Source organism: Lonchura striata, chromosome 8 (assembly GCF_050655825.1).
Source record: "Lonchura striata isolate lonStrDom1 chromosome 8, ASM5065582v1, whole genome shotgun sequence".
Classification (NCBI taxonomy): Eukaryota; Metazoa; Chordata; class Aves; order Passeriformes; family Estrildidae; genus Lonchura; species Lonchura striata.
In genome coordinates, this window is record NC_140710.1 from 31813513 (window position 1) to 31838449 (window position 24937).

At 40.3% G+C, this 24937-nt stretch overlaps 1 protein-coding gene across 3 annotated transcripts in view; it reads left to right on the top strand.

Moving 5' to 3' along the window:
• Nucleotides 1-24937, top strand: part of MTA1 (metastasis associated 1) — a 73835-nt gene that overhangs the window by 23731 nt on the left and 25167 nt on the right. For all 3 annotated transcript variants that reach the window (XM_085586892.1, XM_085586893.1, XM_085586894.1), the window contains exons 6-12: nucleotides 5140-5257; nucleotides 6857-6959; nucleotides 8901-9000; nucleotides 10475-10663; nucleotides 11766-11840; nucleotides 18481-18539; nucleotides 24811-24926. In XM_085586892.1, the coding sequence (XP_085443018.1) occupies nucleotides 5140-5257; nucleotides 6857-6959; nucleotides 8901-9000; nucleotides 10475-10663; nucleotides 11766-11840; nucleotides 18481-18539; nucleotides 24811-24926 (760 nt within the window). The remainder of the gene's footprint in view (nucleotides 1-5139; nucleotides 5258-6856; nucleotides 6960-8900; nucleotides 9001-10474; nucleotides 10664-11765; nucleotides 11841-18480; nucleotides 18540-24810; nucleotides 24927-24937) is intronic.

A 24937-nucleotide genomic window follows, 5' to 3' on the forward strand; every position in this document is an offset into this window, starting at 1 on the left:
TTTGGTGCCTATTTGCAAGTTTTCTAAGAGTTCTTTCATTTCTGCATGTACTGGGCATTGACAGTGGGAAGCTTTAGGCTCTGTACAATCTTCATTGTGCATAAAACTATGGGTCTGGGGCCACACCTTGTGTTTATGTTCCTGTGTCATAGTGAGCTGCCTCTCCTTCTGTAAAGGGAACCCAGCTTCCTCATCAGTGTGGCAGGGCTGAGAGTTCCAGCCTGGAGGCTGATGCCCTTGGAGATGCAGTAACTGTAGAGGAGACAGCAAGCCAGCAAGCTGTGATTCTCTATATTTGCTTTATCCTGAAATCGTACAGTTTTATCTTAATATGGTTTAAGCTTGATCTTGCCTCAGATTTTCGAGGAGCTTAGTTCCCTGTTCTTTGAGTTCACTGGTCAAAATACTTATCTGGAGTCCTTCATGTGCCACCACTGACACTTAAATCCTTGAAAAACTGCTTGTCAGGTGACATGTGACAGAAATTTACCCAGTGTCTCTCTTTAAAGGTATCTCAGACCAAACACTTGAAACTGAATTGTCTTGCACAGTTAAGCACCATTCAGAATAAAAATATTGGGCTTTACTTTTTCAGGTATTTTGTGATTTTAAAAAAATTGCTATTGTATTTTTTTAAAGTTGTATTTCTATACCTTTAATTGTGGCTAGACCTCTGGCTGCCATCTAGGTTAGACAGTCTTGAAGTCTGACAATCTGAGAGATTTACTGTGGAGATCAGCAAAGAACTTCAGGATATTATTATATTAACACATCTGCAAGCAAATAATTTGCATTTGAAGACATTGAAATGTTATACAAGAGAGGAAAACTTGTAATTAAAAACAGTAGGATGATGGGCATTACTGGCCCTTAAGAAATGAGAAAACAGGCCATTTTTGCAAGGAGCATATTGCAGTCTCTCTCATAGCTGGGCTTTCTTTTTAAATGTTTTTGTAGCTTTCTTCAGTATTTATTTAAGCATAAGATTAGTTTTCATCTGATACTTTAGTTTAAGAGAATTTTAAACAAAGCATGGGGATTAAATAGTTGAGAATTTCTTTGGAATGTGAAACCAAAAAATGTCGGCTCTGCTGAAGGCTGCCAAATGGCAAAGCATTAAACAAGGGACGTAGTATTCAGCAGTGCTTGTAGCCAGCTAGCAGCCCAGGATATGCCAATTTAAAAGCACCAGTTAAACTGAAATGACTTCAGATTTTCTAGTACCCAGCTCTCAGGTAGTGTTTTTTCTCAGTTGCTCCCAACATATTTTTATTATCATTGGTGTTACAGGTAGATGTGCTGAGACTGAAGGGAGATGCTTTCCTCTGATCATGCAATGCTCAGTTGCAGATGTAGGCACAGAAAGAGGATTTTTTTCCCATCCTTTTGAACTTTCAAAATGCAAGATGAGTGATGTGGGTTATTTTTAGAACTGAGCAGGCACTTAGAGATTTCACAGAATGAGAGAGTTCCCTGAATGTGTCCTGTCACTTAGCATGGCATTTTGCTGTGGTGCAAACTAACTTGGACAGATGGTAAAGAAATTAAAAGCTCAGGAACACAAATATGCTTGGGTGGAGGGTAAAGAGATTAAGAAAAGGAGATAGTTTTTGCCCCATGGTTTCCTAACACTGGCTGGTATTGTTTTGAATTGTTTCTTCTTTCCCATGCCTCCTGTTCTTAATCCATCCTTTACTTTCAAAATGTTTCAGGGTAGTTCCTTTTTTTCTAAAATTACTTCTGTCAATAAAGCCTAAGCAGTTCTAGGAAACCTAGTATTTGATTTCATAAATGTTGTGACCAGTAAAAGTCAGCTTTCAGCTCAAGGCTGTCTGCCTTGAAGCAGTTTAAACATCAGACAGAATTTTTTAGGGAGATAGTAAGCATAGCAAAATTACATTTTTGCTATCTCTGTTCTCCTCCACCCTCTCTCTGTCATCTTCCTCGGGAAGATTGCCTTGCATGTTTGGAAAGCAGGCTGAAGGGGACCAGCACTGACTCTTTAACTGTGCCTGTAAAATTGGGTTTGTAGCAGGAGGGAGGAATAGCAGGAAAGAGAGGGGGGAAAAAAGCAACTGGAAAACCTGAATTTTCTATAGACACCTAATTCCCATGGAGATCATAGCCAATTATGGCAAAAGCACTAGATTTCCCTATTCTGCAGGAAACTGTTTTGAATGTAGGTCTGTTTTACTGCTCTGCCTGGCTATATCCAGAGGTTTGTGTGAATTTGCCTGCTGAGCAGATGTCTGGAATATCTGTTCCTTTTGGTAGCCCCCTAAAAATAAAATGTTCTCTAGTTAAAATATATCAAATACATGAAAGTAGGTTTGCAAGATGCAACGAAATAACCATTGGTGGAGTAACATGTAGTGTAATTTCATTTTTCTTTCTCCAGTTTCTTGGTGACTTTGGTTCTTGGCTATAGCTATGGGTGGTTTAGGGGCTTGAGTAGGGGAGCTCTGAGCAGATATGTCTCTAACAGTTGAGAGAAGCAGAAAGTCATGATTCAATTTTAACTCTTGGCAGGTCATGTTAATTTTTTCTGAATATGTTGGGTGTCTTCTGGGATCTGAAATGAAAAGAGAAAACCCTTCTCTTTTTTGACTGCTGCAAACCCAGCATACACAGTTTGACAGCACAAATTAGTGTGGAGGATTCTGAAGAGCAGTGTTATTTTGTTGTGAGCATCACTCTTGTGAAACCTTTGTGAAAAATTGTTCTCATCACATAGTGGTGGTCAGGAGTTCACACGTGCTTTAGAGTACACAAGGATCTGGTTTGTTTCTTAGTTTGCATTGGCACTAAGCTGACGTGTGTTAATGTTTTCAGCAGACCCACTCAGTCTGCAAGAATGAATCTCATGTCTTTGAGGGAAGATGGCAGTGGTATTGAATTACCTCTAGGGGTTGCAATCTCTGTTGGATTCACACTTGGTCCCCCAGACTTCATCTCTCCTGTGTTGAGGAGGCTCTGGATGGGGAGAAGAGACCAGAGGATTTTCATCCTTCTGTTCAACCTGATTGATTTGAGACAAACCTGGACAAGACTTAAATTGACCTGACACTAATAGAGATTTTGTAGAGAAAATTCATAATGATAACCAATAAAAGAAAAGCAATAGGGCATCTAACAGTCAGATATCATGGGAGAAACCTCCTCCTTAATGTATGACTTCCCCTGGCCAAAAAAGACCAAAGAAATTGTCTGTGGAATTGGTCTTCTTTGGGGCCCACTGTGTTGTTACACTGCAGTGTGTTGCATATTTGCTGGGCAACATGCCTGCAAAGCATTAATGTTGCACTGCATATACATTGTCCTGCACTCAGCTATTTAGGAGCTGGAACAAATTAAACATTGTATTTATAACCTGGAAGCCTGTGAGACAAAAGCTTTCCCTACGTTTTATTTCCACAGTGATACATTCTCAAAATATTGCAATATCTTGAGCTTTGAGTGTGTCAGGAAGCAGGAGACCCAGATTTCTTTACATAGATGTGATATAAATGAGTTTTCATGTGCTCTGAAGCTGCCTTCTGCCCGTAAGTTGATATAACTTGACCCTGGTGTCTGTGGCAGTAGGAATTTTTTCAAAAGTATCATTTGCTTAGGATGCAGTCAAATCCTCTGACCCCAAAACCAACTACAGGCAACCCTTCCAGTTGAAGTTCAGTTGTCTTCCAGAATTTTTGCTATGTTACTGTGGAAACTTACTGTAATTCTTCTTTTTCTGGGGCTTTGCATGACAGATTGGGTTACTCTCTTTTCCTTTGCCACCTCTTCATAAAGCTGATCAGGGCTTGAAACTCATGGTGGTTTTGTCCTAATTTTTGTTGCATGCTGTTGACATGTACAAATATAGGGAAAGGGAAAAATGAGGTGAGCATGAAATGAGATGTATTTAAACAGGGTGCCTGCTAATGCCACAAAAATAAGGGGAGTGAAAAAACAAGCCAGAAACCTGAGATGTGGAAAATGGCATGCTGTACATCCTGTTTCTGTTCAGACAATTCTTCTGGTGACCATGTTGCTGTGGACAGAGGTTACAAAAGGTCTGTTGTTCCCTGTCCTTCCAGAGCGTTAATCCTGCCCAGAACTGCACACTATACTTTGATGGAGCATACCTGGTCCATAGCTATAGCTAAGTACTTATCCATGCAGAAAAGTTTAATTACTTAAAGTTTTAGGTAGTTAAAAATGTTGGCTGTTTCCTTTCTCTGCCCTGGCAGAACATTCTCATTCTGGAATGCCTTCTTGCTTTAATTTTACACACCAAGGTAGCAGAAGCCAAGCAGCTATTTTAGCCTTTTCCACATCTACTTGAATAAAAGCAACAAATTAATGGATTGCCACCTGCAGCTAATTACTGCTGCTGCCAAATCTGCTGCCCCTCTCCTAATAACAAGCAGAAAGAAATGTGGTGGTTTAAGCTTAGATGATAGCAGGCAAGAAATTGGTCAGCAACACATCCCTGTGACAAGGAAAGCAGTGTGCATCCTGGTCTGTATTAGCAGGAGTGTAAGCAGCAGATGGAGGGAAGGGGTTCATCCCCTCACTTCATCCCTTGAGAGACCACTTGTGTAGGTTTTTGTCCAGCTTTGGGACTTGCAGCATGAGAGACATTGACAGGTTGGAGCAAGCCCAGCAGAGGCTGCAGGCTTTGTCTAGGGCTTCACACCTCTGTGGGGTTGCATTGGTCTGGCTGTATCACTCTGTTATGCTTTAATTTGTGCTGGTATTTCTGTGTGGATGGGTCACTGATGTCTAATCCTCCTGGTTTGGAATATGGGAATTGCATGGGATGTGGCAATTTTGTGTTCTAAAACAGCTGATGTGACTAAAACTTATCTCCTGGTCCTTCTGAGCCTTGCCTGTGCAAGAGGAGCTTTGTTTGCTTCAGTTTGAGAGGCTGTATGTTGAGAGAGGCTGCTGTTGAGAGCTTACACTTGCAAAATAGAAGAAAGTGGCAGCACTTAAATGCAGTTTTTAAATGGGTGGTTCTTTTTTTCACCCAAATTTAAAATCTATATATAAGTAATGAAACCACACTTAAACTGTAAAAACTTGGTAGTATGGCAACAAAGATGAAAGTAAAAGCTAGTAACACTGTTTACCTTTTTGCTCTTGTTTTATTTTTAGGATTTCTTCTTTTATTCATTAGTGTATGATCCTCAACAAAAGACTCTGCTTGCTGATAAAGGAGAGATTCGAGTTGGAAACAGATACCAGGCAGATATAACAGACTTGCTAAAAGAGGGTAATTTCTGTAATTTATTTAAATTGTCAAGAGTTCATGATGAATGTGGCCACTTTTCTGTGTGAGGCCTGCCTAGGTGTGGGAGATGGTGTCCACTGCCAGGCCATGTGTGCAGCAGTGGCTGGGTTTGTTGAGGCTCTTGCCCACTGAAGGCAATTAGTTCTCTTGCAAACGGGTCTTTAAATGGGTGTTTGTCCAAACCATAAAAGTTGTTTAAATAAATTGAATTAATGGGCTCTCTTGGAGCTTGCACTCTTTTTATTAAGAGATTTTAGAATTTCCATGGGAAAGACAAATTTCCATCACATCTGTAAAGCCTTTTGTGTTTTTAATCAAGTCTCACTTCCCTATAAGAGCCCCTCCCAAATTACTGCCAATTAAATGCTGTCTGCCCTCATCAATTTGCCCATTACTGCTGGGTGCCTTTTCCTTGGAGCCCTCTCCCCATCCCAGTGTTGGCTGCCAGCCTAGACTTCTCACCTGCAGAAAGGCAGGAGGAAGAATTTGCTGGCTGGAGCGTGTGCTGAGACTTCAGCCTGCCCCCACCATGTCATGGAGCAGTGGGACCATGAGGACACTGGCCTGAGGACGAGGGAGAAGTAGCAGGAGCCAGGAATGTTTATCAGATAGTAACTAACTTTAGATTTGTCTCTGCACTACCCTGCAGATCCAAAAGCGGGTGGAAAAACAGAGAGATGAGGATTGTTGGCATCTAATTCTTCTTTCCTGAGCCCTGTATAATGCAGAGGGAAAGGCCTATCCATAAGCTTTCCCTAAGAGAGAGAGGGTTGTGACCTGTGTTGGGAAGACCACATCCAGTCTGGATGGGCCAAGATGTGGAAGCAATGAGATGCTTCTGCCTTTGCTTAGAAGCTCTGCTGACACTGTTAGTTTCATGTTAAAATAGGCAAAAGAAAGGGTCAGATTTCTTGTTTAATTTGTCTGTGAAACCAGTATTTATTCAACAGCTAGGCAAGTCTCCTAAGTGAGGATGAACTAATCTGAAAGGCATCCTGTTCCCTCAGTGGGCCAATATGGGGCTTCAGAGAAGGATAATTGCCAGATGTTTTAAAGGAAGCTGAAAGAAAAAAGAAGTCTCAGTAGCTCCTGTATTTTGCCAGGGTATTCTGGCTTATCTAGATTCAAGAAAAGAAGAGTGTCTGATGCCATGGTTCCCCCCACTAGAAAGCAGCTGAGGATAGGTTGAACCAGCTACTGTTTGCCTGCTCAGAGCAGCTTGGAGTGTGTCTGTTTTCTGGAACTGCTGCAAGATAAGGAATGAAAGCGATGAGCTGGGGAAAGAAGCTGAAAAGAAACTTTCTAGTTTGGAGAAAGATGCACTCTGTTTCCCATGACATATCCTATGATATCAGTTTGTGAAAATCTGATTGTCCAGTTTGGATGAGCTGTGTTGCTGTGTCTGTCAAGCTAAAATAGTCACATACAAGTAAGTGAGTGAAATTTCTACAGTGGCCTGTTAGGCAGAGTGAGTGAGATGGGCTAACAGTAACATTATTGTGAGATAAAAAAAATAATCCAGAAAGTACTCATATTTTGAAAGATCTGTACTAAATACTTCTGATTTTTTTTTTCAACCAGGTGAGGATGATGGAAGAGATCAGTCAAAACTTGAAACAAAAGTTTGGGAAGCCTTTAACCCACTAGTAGACAAGCAGATAGACCAGTTCCTTGTGGTAGCAAGGTAAGAGCACCTCTCCTTTGAAGAAGTAAATGTTTGTAACTCTTCCAAGCACTTTCTCATATTCTTTTTTGTTTTATTAATGGGAGTTGCTTGATTCTGGTTGCTTGATTTACTTGCTCCATTTTAAGATGACGTACATGTTATATGCCTTTGTGGGAATAGCATGACTTCAGGAATAGCTCCTCAGATTTACAACTTGGTTTCATAAAAGCAAAGCAAGTTGCATGTGAAAATGATCCTGTAGTTGATAGGGTTTTTTGAATACTTTGGTCAACATGCAGAAGACTTGGCAGTTCTTTGCTCTGTCCATTTACTGTTTTTTTCAAAACCAGTGACACTTTAACATCCATTAATGGTTTGCTAAGAATTCTGGTAAATGCTTATGATGGGCTGAGGATACTTTCTAATGCCTAGATTCCAAGAGGTAGGCACAATAAAAAAAAACCCTGCAGGTCTCTAATGATGTTGTTTTTATTTAAGCCCAAAGCAATCTTTGTTGATCAGCTCTTCCTTTATAAAAGGTTCTTGAACTAATTTGTTGGTATCCATTTCTATAAACAGAAGCCTGTATTGAATTTTAGACTCTCATAGCAATGGATGACTGAATAATTTAGGGGGAAAAAATACACAGTAACACTCTCCAAATTCTCTGTGTTTTAGGTAGTACTTTTATAGATGAATCCTGGCTCTGTCTGCCTTTTTTTTTTCCTTTCCCCTCTTAGGTTTTCACGTGGTTTGGTTTGTAATGACCATGGAGCTGCTTTGTGTTGGGAGTTTCCACCTTCTGGTGGCAGAGCTGGTTTTAGGGGTTCTTTCTGGCAGTTCAGTGCTGCCCACTGGGTTTGCTGCTGCAAGGTGCAGGCTGTAATGAGAATCACTGCAAAGATGAGTGCAAGAATTGCTTCTGTTCAGAATCAGCACAGCATTTATAATTAGTTCACACATACACAGTATGAGTTCAGCTAAAGCTGGGCACAGGGGAGTTGTGGGGCAGGGATGGGCATAGTGACTGGGAGGCTGGGAAGAGGGTGAGGTGTGAGTTGCCACAGACACTCTGATGGGAGAGGCCGGTTTTTGGCCAAAATTAGATATTTGGTGACAACTTCTCAAACATCTACTTTTCTTGGTCCTGCACTGCTTGGCACTAGTGTGTTCCTTTGTGCTCTCAGCTAGTTTGGGGAAGAGACCTCAGTGGAGGAGGAAAAACCCCAACCCGCCTATTTTGTTGTTGTAGTTGCTCAGAGGATGTTGCTCAGTTCCAGTTCAATGTGCAGGAGCACAAGTGTTTCACCCATGTCGTGTAGCAGGCAGGCAGGGGAGGAGGAAATTTGAGATCCAATGTTTGTTATAGGTTTCTCCAACTAATTTCTGTAGGAATAAGATGAAGAGCACGGGGCTTCTGGTCTCAGATGCAGAGATTGAGTTGTGAAGTATTTGACAATTACTGTGTTGTGGAGGCTTTATGGTATATATGTAGTACATTAATTTGTAAAATAATAGTTTCTAATTTTCTGAAACTTTTAGAAAAATACTTCCATTGCTGCATTTTTTGTGCCTGATCTTGCATCTGCCTCTGCACTGCTCTTTGCCATTGTGGAGACTTTTGTCATTCATAAAGCTTACTTGTGCTCTGCTCCTGTTGCAGCTCAAGTCTGTTGGGAGATAAGGGATAAGAGAAAAGCTCAAAACTCCCTGTTGGTGACCTGAGTCTTTCTCTGTATCTTCTGCTATGCCTAAACCTCTTCAGTCATATGAATTAAGTAAACTGTTCACAATGACAAACCACATTTGAAGAGAATGGTGTCTGGCTCAGAATGAGCACCAAACCATGTAATCCTGTAACTGGGAAATGGAGCCTGCTCATCTCAGAAAGTGTTGGCTGGGTGTTTATATTTATGCTGGTTTGCATGCGAAGTTAACGCTGCGTTTAATTTCTTTCAGGTCTGTTGGTACGTTTGCCCGAGCCCTGGATTGCAGTAGTTCTGTCAGACAGCCAAGTTTGCACATGAGTGCTGCAGCAGCCTCCAGGGACATCACACTGGTAAGATTTTCTTTAGAGGACCTTATCTTTAGAAGACCTTAAGTTTGTGAGAGATGCAAAATATTCACCTCAGCATTAATAGTTGGCAAAGAGAGAGAGACAGATGGGTTGTAGTTGTGGCTTGCTGTGAAGCAGACCCTGCCTTTGTAAAGGAATCCTTTAGTTACAGATGAAGTAACTTTTTCTGGCCTTGTGCCTCTTATGATCCATCATGGATAATACTATGAGGCTTTTTTTTTTTTTTTTTTTTTTTTTTTTTTTTTTTTTTCTCCTTAGTTTTATTAAAATATTCTGATGACATGCTTGACAGCTCATCCCTTGCATGGGCTCAGTAGCTGTCTTGAGAAGAAGGCAAATTACTGTCTGCCTGTCTGTAATGTTACAATGCCAGAATGCCATTCTTCATCACTTCCCCGACACCAGACTGTCCCAGGCATCCTTGGGCGAGATTGACCAAGGATGTCTGGGGGAAAAGCTTCTGGTCAGATAAGAAATGTCAGTTGATGCTGTTCTCTTTGATTACTTCAGTTTAGATTACCTGAGGAGTTAACATTTCATAATCATAAATGTTGCTGAGTCAATCGAGGAAAGGGAAAAACCTTGAACTTCTATGTTACAGAAAGTTTAATGAAAATTTGAGTAAAATATATGAAGTGTCCAGAGAACTGTTATCAAACTCACCTCATTCCTGGAGTAATGTAAACTTATATGTAGAGCAAATTCTGGTCTAGAACAGTGTAGGTTAATTATGCACATGCACAAAACTGGTATGATGAAAGGCAAATAACATCCTGATTAAAACTGCAGAAACAGGGTAATAAAGCCAAGCTTTCATTTACTAATAGCAATTCCTCCCTCGCAGCATGTCCTCAGTCCTTATAAATCACAAGTTGCAGACAGCTGTAGCTTGGCTTTCTGAGGAGTATTTGCCCCTGAGAGTCATTCTTTTTTCCTTTTCAGCTGTGATGTGTGACTTAACTTGAATCTTTGTTGAGGTTTCTGCCCTTTGAGGGGGAATGTATACATGTGTTGCTGCTCTTGTTTTTCATATATTAAATTTTTGTGGGTTATTTGACAAAGAAAATGCATGGCTATGTCTGTGAGGAAACGCCCTTGGACCTCTTATCTCCATGCCCCATCTGGGGATGGTAGCTCAGTCCTGGGGGAAGTGGATCTATCCTCTGCATCTTTTTACCACCAGTGCTGCAGGGGTGGTGCTGGTGAGGAGCTGATAGGAATAATTGACACACAAGAGCTTGTGTTCCACAAACCTCACTATTAGTGAATGTTAGGTTTGTACACTGACAGCTACAGTCAGGGTGAGGTTGGAACCAGCTTTTACTGACTTTTCCTTAGGTAAAGAATGCCACACCTTCCCATCTCAGTGCAGAATTTGTCATTGCTGTTTCACCATTGAACATTTTTCCCCCCAGATACTTGTCCTTACATTTCTTTCTCCTTTCCAACCCTCTAGTTCCATGCTATGGACACTTTGCACAAAAATGTCTATGACATTTCCAAGGCAATCTCTGCACTTGTGCCACAAGGTGGGCCAGTCTTGTGCAGAGATGAGATGGAGGAGTGGTCTGCTTCAGAGGCAAACCTCTTCGAGGAAGCACTAGAAAAATATGGAAAAGATTTCACTGACATTCAGCAAGATTTTGTAAGTATATAAAAATGGGCCTCCGTGATGACGGGCTCTGGTGACAGAGCTGGCTTGCAGCTTGTCTAAACTGTGTTTTTCATTGTGTTGAGCAAGGAGACTTTGAACTGGAGTGTGTTTCTTGCTGTAAAGTGGGGAAAGGCAGACCTCATACTGGTGACAACCTGGTGTACAGTCAGAATTTCAAATCACAGACAATAGTTTTTCCTGTAGAAACATTAATTTAGGATCATCTGTTCCCCTACAGCTGGGGGAGGATGTAGGAAACTGTTGGGATAGCCAAGCTGCTCTAGAGTAATTTGTATTTGAAGGAGAATGAGTATTTGGCCTTCTGAAGCATGAAAATGTAGTCACCTTTACAGTGTGGTTTCAGAAAGGGCCTTTTGGTAGTTTTCAAAAGGAATCCTGGGCATCCAAGGGAATTGTCCTGTAGTTTGGCCAAAGCACTGCCCTAGGTGCTGAGCATGCAGATTGAATGGAGCACTGTAAGGAGAGCCAAATTTCACTGTGTTGTTGTTCAAATCCTCTGGAACAAAACAAGTAGTTTCAGTGTTGTTTGTCCTGTACTCTAATCTCTTAGAGGGACTTGGAAACAGCAACAATTCTCTGTGGTCCTGCTGAAATCCTCATGCTTTTCACACAGAGAACAGAGCTGACAGGGCACGATTGTGTTAGTAGTTTGTTTTGGTTTGTTTTTTTATTTTAATGGGCCAGCTCCATTGAAGCCAGGCATATCAGAAGTGTGATACTGTAGTTGTGACTCTTGCTTCTACTGCTGCTGAAGCAGAGTCTGAGCCTGTGGGCTTCCTTCCACATTGTGCCTCTCTGGAATATTTTCCTGTGAGCCAGTGCAGCATGAAGATTTACCTGCAGCCTGTTCCACTTTTACATTGAAAGCTCAGAGTATTTTGAAAGGACGTTTAATTTAATGTAGGTCCCATGTGCATCTAATCCTCTTTGTAGATTCAGACTGTCTTTTTTTTTGAGGAGGGCTAGTAGTTGCAAGACTGCTGCAACCATCAGTCAGAAGAATCCTGTGAATTTCAGTGAGACTGTGTGCCAGCTCCCTTCAATAAATGCTGCTTTTCCTTTGTGTCCCCAGCTCCCATGGAAGTCCTTAACAAGCATTATAGAATATTACTATATGTGGAAAACTACAGACAGATACGTTCAGCAGGTAAGAGAGTCAGAATCATCTCCTTCATTTTAACAGAAGTTGTTTTTCTTGCCTGTGAAACCAAGCTTTGTGTCTCTGTTCTCCCTCTTGGGGTTCAGCCTTGCCAGTAGGTGAGTTCTGTTGTGATCAGAACAATCTCTTGTCCCTAAACTCATCAGCCCTTCTGTAGATACAAACAGCATTGGCAAGAGCGCATTCTTTTCATGTTTGCTGCTACCCTGTTTGCTCAGAGCTTTCTAATGTCTGGTTTGGAGTTCAGCAGAGGAAGGATGGCAGGGCAGTTGCTTTTTGACTATGGAGTTCAAGGTCAGTGTTCCCTTCAGTGACTTTTTGGGGGGACAGTTGCTGTGCAGGAGGCCTCACCTAATTCCCCAGCACTGCTGCCCATGACTTGGATGGCAGATGCAGAAGGCTGCACCATGTAAGCTCTGTGAGTGAAGTGTTTACCTGGGAAGTGTCACTGGCTCAAATTCCCAGACTTGTTATACTTGAGAATCAACTTTTGAGTAGTGTTTACAATAATTTTTATCTCTGCTTGTTTAAATACAAGGGCTGACTGTTCCCTGAAATAAAGCAAGCACAATGCAAGCAGCATGCAAATTCTTGCAAAGTATCAGTTGCGGAAAACTACTCACAATATTTAACAGGAAAACCGAGTAAAAGAAGGGAGAAATTTAAATGTGTTTTTCATTATAATTATCAGTCCTAAGATGTGACATCTAGCTGAAGTATTAGAAAAAGTGGAGTTGTGGCAATGTCCTGCCTCAACTTGTTTCCTTGGAAATTCAGCCTGGGGTAAAGACTAGGTGCCTGAAGCATTGACCAATGTTTGCCATGTACTGTAATGTTATTTTTACCATTTTCTTTCTGGTTGGTGCTCTGTTGAAATTATAGAGGCACCCTCATGACAAATGAGAACTCTTTTTTGCATCAATTATATTTTACTTTTAATAAAAGTATTAGTGGCATCCTCATTCTACTATTTCCCCAAGTTCATTCTTTGACTGAAACTTTTAATTCCAGTTAGGAAGTGGGTGGTAGACATGTGTGATGGCAATGGAAGCTGGCGTGGTGGGGAAGAATAATGCTTATGATTTTTCCTTCCCCATTGCTTTCTCCATTTTCCTAAAGTTTGTTTTTGCATAGGCAGAATTGCAGAGGAGATAATTATGTGAAGACTTAAATTATTTGTCCTTGCGGCAGTTAAAAAACACACTAAGCCTAAAGCTTCTTACACTGGTTTGTTCTGTTCTGTGCATTGGGTTTTTTCCTCATGGTTATGCTGTACCTTATATGTGCTGCCCAGGACTTTACCAGGGTGTAGGATTTTAGGAAAACTTTCACTTGGAGATTCTGCAATTAGAGGACAGTGTAAGCTGAACAGGGAGAAGTTGCAGTGCAGAGATACTACATCAATTAGGTCTGAACTGAGCTGAAGACCTCATTTCAAATTCCCAGCTTGTACAAGCAAATAATACCATGAAATATTTATAAAAAGCTTGAGAGAGCTATCTATATGTAACCACAAAGAGAAAGCATAGGAAATTGTAGTTCAAATAATGGTGTATTACATTTATATTTTACTTGATGAGTGCGGTGTCTTTGACAAAGTACATCTGTTGCCATTTTTCCATCTGTTTCTTCATAGTGTTTGTTCTGTGCAGACTCTTCCCTTGGTCTAATACCACAAAATTATTCTGGGGCTGACAGCATTTTTGTACATAAGGTATTGCAAGTATACCAAGTAAGGATATGCAAAGCGTGTACCTTGAGTTTTTGCACTTCCACTTCCCTCTTTCCAAGAACATGATTAAATTATATTCCAAGTCTGTATTTTACAGGATTTAATAAAAGTATTAATAACTTGCTTATTTTTGTAAAATCTTTGGTTGAATGAACATTAAAAGTTCATTTAAATTGTCTATTTCTGTGAGTGACAAAACATAGGAATGAAGATTTGTGTCACCAACCAATTGCCTGCTTGGATGAAGAAGCAAGAGTTAGTTGGGAGCTGTTTGCATCCTTCTGGATTTCTGTATTTCCCTTGACGTTTTCTTGGCATGAGGGAATACTGCCATAATACTGAATCAGAATCTCTCTGTTTCTTGCCATTGAGGAAGGGACATTTTGAGTTGCCTTTGACAGAAGGCCTGTTCTGAGGACTGAACAGTAGCTTGTACTCATGCTTGGTGTACCTGAGATCAGAAGTCTCAGTGCAGCACTGACTTGTCTTGTGAGTAGGACACTGAGATGGAGATGTCTTCAAATTGGCTTCTTTTGCAGCATGCACTTGGATCACTTATCCAGTAATTTTTATTTGGCTTTAGCTAAACCATGCTTTTGAAGATTACCAGCATAAGTAGGAATTCAGTCATCTGGAGAAGGACTGACCCTCCAAGAACAGAACTGCTAGAAGGACTAATTCTACAACACAGAACTGGTGTTTTAGTACAGGATCCTGTCCATAGTGATTCCAGGATCTGTCCTGTCAATAACAACCTTTCAGAACTTCCTGAACAAAATGAGGGTGATGCATTCCAAATTCAGTATCCTGGGTCTCCTTTGAACATGTTCTTTTCCTGGGACAGATTTCCTGTGTCAGTACACAAGAGTGTCTGTTTCTGATTAAGGAAGGTTTGAAATGGCTTTGACTGATTGACAGCTGTTTGTTGGCTTCTCTCAGTGATTTGAGAGCTCTGAGGGTTGATGTGGTGTTTGGCTATACCTACATTTTCATCTGGTTAGAGGTTGAGTTCTTACATAGTTGTGAATTCCAGGGTGATTTTTTTTTAAAGACTAAATGCTTCTACTGTTGTGCTTATCATTAGGGGAAGTCCTGAAAACTTTAAAACATTAAACTTTCCATAGGTTTAGACATGCTTGAGACATGGCAGTGGCAGATGACTGTTTAAATTAGTCACATTCCTTCTGAGAGTTAAAGGCTTTAATGTACTTTTCACATTTTTATTTGTTTCTGAGGAGCAGGTAACTTCAAGGGGAAGATCAAATACTATCAATTTCTACTGTTTTATTTTTTATATGGAAGTGGCATTAGAGAAGTATAGGAGGAATAAACACTGAAAGTTGGTTTTAAGGTCTTTATGGTGAGAACATGCTGGGGAAAGTGGAAATGCCCTTACATTTGACTCCATGAAGTTGGGATCTCTGGGTTCAGCTAGAAAACATCTTTCTGAACGGGGGTAAGCCTGCTTTGTACATAGTCCAGAGCTGTGAGTGATGTCTTAATATACCAGCCTTCATAAAGTCCTGTGTGCTGAAGTGTAGAAATAACATAAGTGATAGATTTTTCCATGTTTATGGGATGTATTATCCCCAAACACCTCCTGTTAAATGTATGGTAATATGGAACTCAGTCACTTCCTTGCCAGAACTGCCAGAGACCATAGGTAGAACCCGTCCACTCTGAGTTGTGTTGCTGGAGCACAAGCAGTTGGGAGCATTTCTCCCAAATGCATCACAGACTAATTCCCTATTCTGTCCCACCTCCCTGACCTCTGTTGTGTGCTCAACACTTGTATGCTCCGAGGTTTGAAAAAAGAATAAACAATGTGAAAGTTCTCCTCTGAACGCAGAAGGTGTAATTTGTGTTTCCTATCATAAACTAATAAAAGCTTAATATTTGAGGATGTCTTAGGCATCCCCATGCGATCCACCAACCTAACTCTAGTGTTGTGGATGTTGAAATATCTAGTGTTCCTGGATTACTTCTGTTATTTCCTCTTTATAAGTGTTCACTCGTTAGAAAATGACCACAAACATTTGCTCTGATATGTCACCTATTATCAAACTCTTTCAAGCTCAATGGGTAGGATATCAAATCTGACAGAGGATATATAAAAGACAGATGTTTGCACCAACTTGAATGTACAGTGCTTAGTATTTTAATCCATTGGTCCTGTGGGATAGATAAGTTGGTAGTATCTTCCTTTTATAGATGAGGAAAATATGATGTAAATAAGAGGATATACTTAAGATCTGTGTATATAAATAACTCAGAAAAAGATTTTTTAAGGCCAAACTACTAGGAAAAGTTACAGATGTTCTGGGTTTTTCTTGGGAGGGAGGACATTCATAATTACATAAGATAGCATTAAGAATTTATAGCATAAATATGCTTCAGGCACAGATCAATTAATAACTGACAAAGGACCTAGCAAAGCACTCTCTCAGGGAAGGGATTATTCTGAAATTGTGCACAACTGCATTTCAGGCACCTTTCTTTTGTACCTTCTGGGATCAGTCACTGTCAGGAAATAGGAAACACATCATATCTGGTCTATTGATTGCCCACAGCCACAGGTACTTGGTGCAAAGCCTCTTCTTACCCAGGACGTTGTGGTACCTTCTGGAAACCCTCAATTTTCCTGGTATGCTGTTTGTCATAGGGGTGTGTGCCTTTAGCTGTGTGCTGTGCTGCTCCCCAGGTAACTGTAGGAAAGGAGGGTATTGTGAGGTCCAGGTGACTTAGGGCAGTTCTTAGCTCAGGGCTTGCTCCACAGTCATCAGTCACAAAGGAAATCTGTGGGATGATGTTAACATTCATCACCTGTTTACTAAAATACTGCTTAATACCCTAAATTAGCCACAAACCCAAGGCAAATGGCTTTATGTTGTGTACAGAAGGGTTGTTGTAGTTACTGGTAATATTTTGTGCTTGGATGAAGCTCTTGCATTCATACATTTCCAAAACTGTCATAACATAATGATGCCAGACAGTCCCCTTGGGAGGTGTTAAGAAGACTGCAGCTTTTTCCTCTCACAATCTAGAAACTTAAAAAACACTACAGTCCTCTATCAGTGTAAGTTTCCTGAATTTCCAGTCTCAAGGAAATTGGATTCTGGTACTGGTCATCAAGCGGTATTTTAAGCTGTTTGGCAGTGTCTTGGTGTTGGATTTCCATGTATTTCCTGGGGGCACTATGAGCTCTGGAGCTGTTAATCTGCTGATATAAGTGCCCATGGCAGTCTGTGCCTGGAGCATGAAGTCCTCTTTTTCAGCTGAGGTTGTGTGTGGAACAGGCTCCAGTTCCTGAGCTGGAGTGTGTCTGAGCATGCATTTTGTTAAAAGGATGATTTTTTTGTGTAGTGTCTCTGGAAGGTAGAGGAGGATTTCTGATGCTGTTTGGAGAATCATGGTGACAGCACTTCTTGGGGCTCCTCTTTGGATGCTTTTGTTTCTAACATCAAGGTTCTCAGTTATGGTCTCTTGAAAATATTCAGTTGAACATGCAGTTCATATTCAGGAGAACCTTTTAAGTTCCATCTCTGATTGGCAGCAAGATGTGTGTTATTGATTGCTGCACATCTGTAGGATTGATAAGGATTGTCTCCTGCATGCCTTTGGTTGGGCTCTCTTGAGGCCAGTTTTCAGGCAGGAGTTCTTGTCCTAGGTTAATTTTAACAGAGGCAATCTGGGAAACTGGCCAATGCCAGCAGAAAGGAGTCAGCCAGGAGTGCAGCTCTCTGTAGCTGTAGCTATTGTCTTGGGATAACTTTCAGAGGTTCTGTTTTCTCATTCCTTGCTCTCTTGTCTGACAACTTCATTCTTTGATTTCTTAGATAGGGTGACTGTTATTTGCAGGAAAAGGGAAGAGGGAAATTCTTCAGTAGTCCAGAGAGCTTTGGTGAGGAACTGTCAAGAGCGTCCTATGGAAAATCATTGTTTAAAACTGTGCTGGTAAAAGCTTTATGCTTACAGGAAACATTTACTTTGTTGTTTCTCTGTGTGTCTGTGGTGTCTCTGTAAAAACAATTTTTATGTTTGTCCGGCTTCTGAGTGACACACTCTTCAATTTTATTATGTTTTCTGGTGCTTCCTGCTTCTATGAAGATATTGACTTCAGCTTTACAATTATTTTCCTACACTGTACCTTGAGGCTGGTGCATAGAAAATGTTAAGCTAACCTGTTTGTCTGGAATATCCCCATGCTGATGGTTTGTCTGGAAAACAGGGCACAGCTTTATTCAGACAGCTGGTATCAGCTTTGAGCAGAGGTTCAACTAGAGATTTACAGAGGTTCACCCTAAATTTATTTGGCAAATGTAATAAAGAGAAAACTTGAATCTCAGAGTGTCTCTTACTGTTTAAATGGTGAAGGTATTAGTTATAAAAGGAGTTATTGATCTTCTTAAAAGAAAAGAAAGAAAGATAAAATATCCTGTGTCACTGAGCCTTCAGAAATTTAGGGGTATCCACACAGAAGTCTTCCTTGAAACTTTGAATTGGTGCAGCTGTTGAGGAACTATGATGGATAGGTTGCATTGCGCTTATCTCTTAGTGTCTAACTGTTGAATGTTATGGAGAATTGAAAGTGACATGTCAGATTTTCTTCTGCAGGGGAAATAAAAACTTTTTTGAAAAGGAATTTGATTTGAAGTGAATGGGAATTAAAATTTTGTCCTCATTTATATTAGCTTTGCATCTCTTTGACTTTTTTGAAAAGCTACAGTTATGTGATGCCCACAGTTGTCTTCAGTGAATATTTTCTTGTTGGAAGAAGATTTACTGGTAGCTGCTCAGTAAATAACCGCTGAAGTCCTTATAGGTTTACTACTTGACTTGGGTAAGATGGCTCTTATCTTATTTTTATTTTAACCATTTTCTTTTTTATTTTCAAAGAAACGATTGAAAGCAGCAGAAGCAGAAAGCAAGCTAAAACAAGTGTATATACCCAACTAGTAAGTATCTCTTGTTTTGTTTTCTATCTATTTTGTAGGGGGACTGGTGTAGCAGTTTCCATGTCCTACCAATATTATTATTTCCTGGTTAGGATGTTGTACTAAATGTTGCTCATTTCGTGCATCCTCTGTAATATTCCCATCCTGAAGTGACTGTTACTTATCTTCTAATTTTTAATTTTGTCTTGAGTGGAAGTTGGGGACTTGCTGGCAGGTCAGCATGGTTGTGAACCAAAGGGTAGCTAATTAACTGTTCAATAATCTATCTGTTTTTCTTAATTTTTCTCAGCAGTGGATCACCAATGCATGTTTGTTTGCTATATATCATTATATATTAAAAATAATATATAATTATTTATATGTGTACATATATTTAAAAACAACATTTTTAGTAAAATGTGTTTTATATTTCATTTCCTCTGCACAGCCTAGTCAATAGCTGTTATAATGCAGAACTTCTAGTCTACCCTTTCCTTTCACTTTTCAACTTTCACTCCCAGATATATTCCCCTGTGTATTATCCCCAATAACTTCTTTGCTCTTTTGTGCTGTCTCCTTTTAAATATTTATGAACTTTTACCAACTGTTCTGATATTTTAGATAAAACTAATTTTTCTATATTTAGCTTGCAAGACAGCCCCTTATTTCTTCTGAAAATAGAGGATCCATGATTATATGTCAGTACCTCTCAGGTGAATTTACTAAAAATGAGGTGTAATATTCAGAGTGAAGCCAAATAGATTTCTTGTCACACAATTGTTCAATAGTATTGCTTTTTGTGGACGGTGTTACTCTGCAGGGGGACACTGAGCATCAAATTAAACATGAATTCACAATGTGATAAGCTCATAAAGCAAAAGGCAGTGTAATTTAGACTGAAGATGCAAAAGGATATTGCAGACGAGAGAGCCTGGCAGTCCTGCTGTTCTCTTGGATTATAATGTGTGGAGGGAGGGCTTTGTGTTTGGAAGGTTGTGGTGCTCACTTGATAATGGCTGCCTGGAGTGGCATCTTGTCCCTCAGCAAGGCAATTATTTTTCCTACCTACAGAACACATAATCAGATCAGCAACTTACTTCCCTGCTTCAGGAAAAGACCTGGCTCTGCCCACGTGGCTGCTCTTCTGTCTCTGGCTTTGATTTCCAGTCACAGTTCATTTTATGAGTGTTGTACCTTAACTTACATATTATTTAATTGATAAAATGTGGGATACATTTTCCTTCTCCTTCAATATCCTTTCATGTGTATCAGGGAAACTAGCAATTTCATGACTTACTTAATCAAATGGTTCTTCTGTTTTCTTGTTATTAATACCTCTAAAGGTGGAAACAATTAAATATTTCTAGGCTTTTTGCATTACTACTAACAAGCTTGAGTATAAGGTCTGGCATATAAAGATTTTATGGCATTTGCATTATCTTGTGACCTAGAAGAAGATTATATTCTTGGCTTGTAATAGCAATGCACGGTATAGGGATCTAAATATCAATGTTATTGATTTGTCCTTATCATGTTATTGAGCCCATTCCTGTTTCTAGGCTTAAGCCATAATGATCCACTTGTCACCTCAGAAGTAAATTACTTGATGTAGGCTGTCACAAGACCTATGCAGAAGTGTAATACCTGATTGACTGAAACCCATTTTAACAGTAACTGCTGTAAAATTGTTGTCAGTGAGAGACCCTGGGGGATATCAAGCGCAAACAATTTCATCTTTTTTTTCCCTGCTGGCTGTCTTCCATTGATATGGCTCTTGTTTGTTCCTCTGATGGTAAATAGGAAAATCTAGCAGAGAGGAGGAAGATAATAAGAAAAATAATATAAGCTGTCTTCAAAGGTCACATGCATGTTACACAATGAAAAATAAAAGCTCTGTGTAAAGCTTTAGAGTTTATATTTTTTAACTTGAAACTGTGCCCCAATTTTTTAATGCAAGTAACTGAAACATGTAGGGTTATACAGGTAATTGATGTGAGGTTATCAAGTCCTATACCAATGTCTTAGAAAAACACCTCTGACTCAGACTGTATAAGCATTTCTCTACCTCTTCCAAGAATAAGCCTGGGTTTGGGGCAGACATTTGTAGTTGACTTTACAGAACTTAATGTCTGTCGATATGGCTTTGCAATGAAGTCCTTTGGCTGAAAAGCACTGATGTGCTTTCCTGGTGAAAGGAAAAAGTGTAAAATCAGTTAAACTCAGGAAATACTGAAAAACAAATGTTTCAGTTATTTTCTGTAGAACTGTCTGTGTCAGTGTGAATGGTGTTGAAGCAGCAACAGAAGCCTGAACGCACAAAGATTCCACATTCTCACATCCTTGTCCTGCCATCCTCCAAAGTGAGTGCAGTGCTTGGAAGACCTTCATGCAGATGTCATCTCAGACTTTCTCCTTCTAGGGTGTACCCAGACATACTCCTTAGGTTGTTGTGGAAGCTGTACTCTGGTTTTACTAGTCTTACAGGCATCATATATACCATCTTCTTTTTGATGAAGATCTGGTTGTGTAGCTTGTGCTTCTTGGGATTAGGACATCTGCAGTTGTGAAGGCTGAGACATCCAGTTTTGTGTGGCTTTTCTCTCATTTGCTTTCATCTAGGTGATACCAGAAGGGGTGAGAACAAAAAGAGAAGAATTAACTGCTCCACACGATTTCCAGTCTCCAAAATGTACTGTTGAAAAATGTAATTTTTAACTCTACATCTGTATGTGTTAATGAATACATTCTATTTACAGTATTTTATCTGAGAATCTCAAAGCACTCTGACAAGCTGCAAATGTGGTCTCTCAAAGGCTGTGAAGCAGGGAAATGCTGTTCTCCCTACTGTGCCCCTTTTGTGAATCCAATAGGGAAACTGGAGGAATAGGTCAAAGCTTTGGTTCACTACAAGGGGCAACTGCTTAACAAGCTGAAGATAATTCCTTTGTCTGTTTCTTGGTTGTCCTCTGCTTGAGGAGCAAGATCATTTTTCTTCCCTGTTTCATTGTGCAAAGGTCCATGACAACATGGAAAACTTAAAAGGTGTAATGCTGCTCTTCCCTCTATAGCTGTGCTAGTTAAAGTGGCAATCCCCAATTTTGTTGGAGAAAGTTGTTCCTATTCGGAAAGCATTGTTTAATGGTCTTTAGACCTGCTCTTAGAAGTGGGTATTTACAGGAGGTTGGAGAACTGTGAGGAAAACTCACCTGTGTTGCCTGGATCTAGACACTTCAGTTAGATGCCTAGAGGCAAATGGCACAAATGTGCTTTAAAAGGGATTTAAAGTTGTTTTTGTTTCTGAGGCTTTATTTCTTACTTGTTTGGTTGCATCCAGCACACATACATTCTTCAATAACAGGAAATATTCACAGGACAGTATTAAGTTTATAATTATTTCTAACAACAAAAATTTTATCCCCATGCTGTGGGTCAAATGCTTTCTACTCATCTGCTGGAGGGGTATCAGTTTTCTCTGGGGATCAAGATTATCTGCAGGTTGGGTATTTTTTGTGCAGGGGTCTCAGTACCTGTTGACAGGCTTCTCTCTGCATGTGCTTTATTGCCTCTATCTCTTCCCTTGGGACAGAGCTGAAGGATACAGCCCAGAAATCTGCACTTCATGGTCCCTGTTCTAGCATAACTGACTGCTCCTTCACAACTGAAACCCCTTTAATTCCTGATACAAGAACTGGAAATGACAGTTTGCCACACCATCAGTATTCTCACTACCTTATTTGCATCTTTAGCTTCAGCTTCGTTAATTGCTTAATGATTCATCCAGTTACTCATCTGATTCTCTTGTTAATAGCTGTGGCAGGCCTTGGTGATATCAAACAAGTTTAATTAACATATCATCAACAATTAAGAGCTTTTTGCTTCTCATATGATGAAAACATTATCTGCCTGAATTTTATTGTTACTACCACTCATAAACTTGACTGTAGCTTTGGAGCAGGATACTCTCTAGTGCTTGCTGCAGCTTCATTAATTGTAGTGCTGCAGAATCCTACAACTATAGTATGTTAGTCCTTCTGATCAGCATGGTTTGGTGACCAGCTTTCACCAGTGCATGCTTTCCACTCATGTTTTAATCCAAGCTTGATCATGGTTTTGGAGAAAATAATGGAGTCAGTCCATCATCCTCCTTTCTGGTCCTAGTTCTTTGGACATGCTTTGTTGGGCTTTACTGATGGATGTCAGACTATTTTGCTGTATTTTTGAGGAATAAATCCAAGGTATAGAAGGGAAGCAACAGGCCTGATGTTGAAGCACAAGGCCTTAGTTTTCTTTTACTTCAGTCTCTTCCTCTGTGGAGCAATGCTGCCTGTAGCAGAGTGCATCTGGGAGGGCTGTTTGTTTTGCAGCATCGGGGCAATGTTTGCATATGGGGTTTGCTCGTGAATCATTGGCAGAAGTTCTTTTGCAGCAGGTTACTATAGTGACATCCCGGAGCAGAGGAGCGTGAATGTTCCCTCTTTCAACTGCCCTTTGTTAAACTGCCCTCAGATCTCCTGCCATCTGCAGGGTCACCACTTTGTGCCTTTCTGATAAGCACCCCAAAACACTTTAATCTTTGTAGGAGCTGGGCAAAGTAATAAGCAGAAGGAGATGAAAACATATTCAGGCTTGTGAATTCCTCTAAATGTATATATTTTTTTTATCTCTGCTGCTTGTGAGCTGTGTATATGCTGCTCAGTGCACTATAGGAGCAAACTACTTACAGTGCTCCTGTGCCACTTGGCCTCCTGAGCTTTCTCTGCTGCAAAAAGGCTCTGAATTTTACAGTGAGAACACTATCAGAAGTTTTTCCTGGACTGGACAAACACACTCTTGCCTCCTTATGCAACCTGTGTGTGGTTCCTGTAGTTCATTTATGGCAGAACCTATTTTGTCTCTGTCAAAATGGAGCTTTACTGAGCTCTGTATCTCAGGATCTGCTTGGACATTTTCAGATAAAAAGGATGTTTTCTGGCTTCTAGGGCAGCATCAGCTTTTCAGTTGTCTTCAGAATTATGTCAGTTGGAACCTCTTTGTTTTCATTGCTGAGTACATGAAACCTGATGCTGGTGCCCATTAGAAAGAAATTAATTTTACTCTATTCCCACAATGCTGTTTCTGTAGCACTAGCCTGGGTGAAACACAGCAAGTATTCTGGGTTACTGAAATCACTATTACTCCTGTATTGGTGTGCAGCTGATGTGTAGGAAGAGGGGGTTGCAGAAAGCCATTTTAAGATATTTCTGCTTCCAAATCATGGGTTTGTTAGTAGGAAATAAAAGGAATATGCCCACTCCCTTGAGTCTTCAGGTAAGAGAATACGATAGAAATGTAACCAGCGTTGCAATTCAGGCTCATGTTCAGCAGTTGGCTCTAAAGCCTCCCTGCTCTTCGCTGCTTCTAGAATGTGAACTCCTAACAGAACTCCAGAGACCTTGCATGTTTGATAAACTCCTTGTGTGCTCTTGTGTGAAACTTCATGTATGACTTCTTCCACCTTCCTCCATTCCTCAGAAGTCCTGTCCCTGCAAGTAGCAATCCTCTCTCCTCCTTTTTCCCTCCCATGCCAGATTTTGAAGGCCTCATTTTCCCCCTCTGACACCTCTTCCTCTGCAGAGATTGTGTGCTGTTCCATACTGTTCTCCATGCCAAGGTTTTGGTGCCCTTCCATTCTCAGCTCCCACCAGTAGCTTTTGTTTTAGCTCTTATTTCTTGGCTTTTCCTGAATCATCATTTTAAAGAGAGTATAGGGATGAGCTGAGGTGACCCAGATGTTTTTGCATGTTGGGTGTATTTGTGGGAATTGTGGCCACATGATGCAAACCCTTACTGTGAGACAACATGGAGATATTTGTGACTGCAGTCTAGGGTTGTATTTCCCTCAATAAAGCAGATGTTGCCTCTCATTGCCTGCTGCTCCTGCCCTCAGCCTTCTTTTTGGAGATTTAAGTAAAATATCTCTCCTGTTGAGGACTTATGAGTAAGATCTGTTTTTCCGGAATTCACATGTTTGGGATAGTGAATAAGATACTTACTTTACTGGTTTATTGTTTCTTAAAAGGTTTTGAAGTCTTGTAAATTGTTTCCAACTATCATTATAGTTATTTTCATTATCAATATTTTTAAAATAGTATTGGAGATGGTGTGTTCATAAAAGTCAGATTGCTAGTTCTGGAAGCCACATGCTGAATGAAATTTGAGTCTTCAAACCATTTTGGGCCATACCTTCAAAAGTCAAATAAAAAAATTGCATGCCTCAATTAACACTGTTGTTCTTTTTGCTTTGTGTCTTAAGCAACAAGCCAAACCCCAACCAGATCAATGTAAATAATGTCAAACCAGGAGTGGTAAATGGTACTGGAGTCCAGGCACAGAATGCGGGAGCAGGACGGGCCTGTGAGAGCTGTTACAGTAAGTGCCAG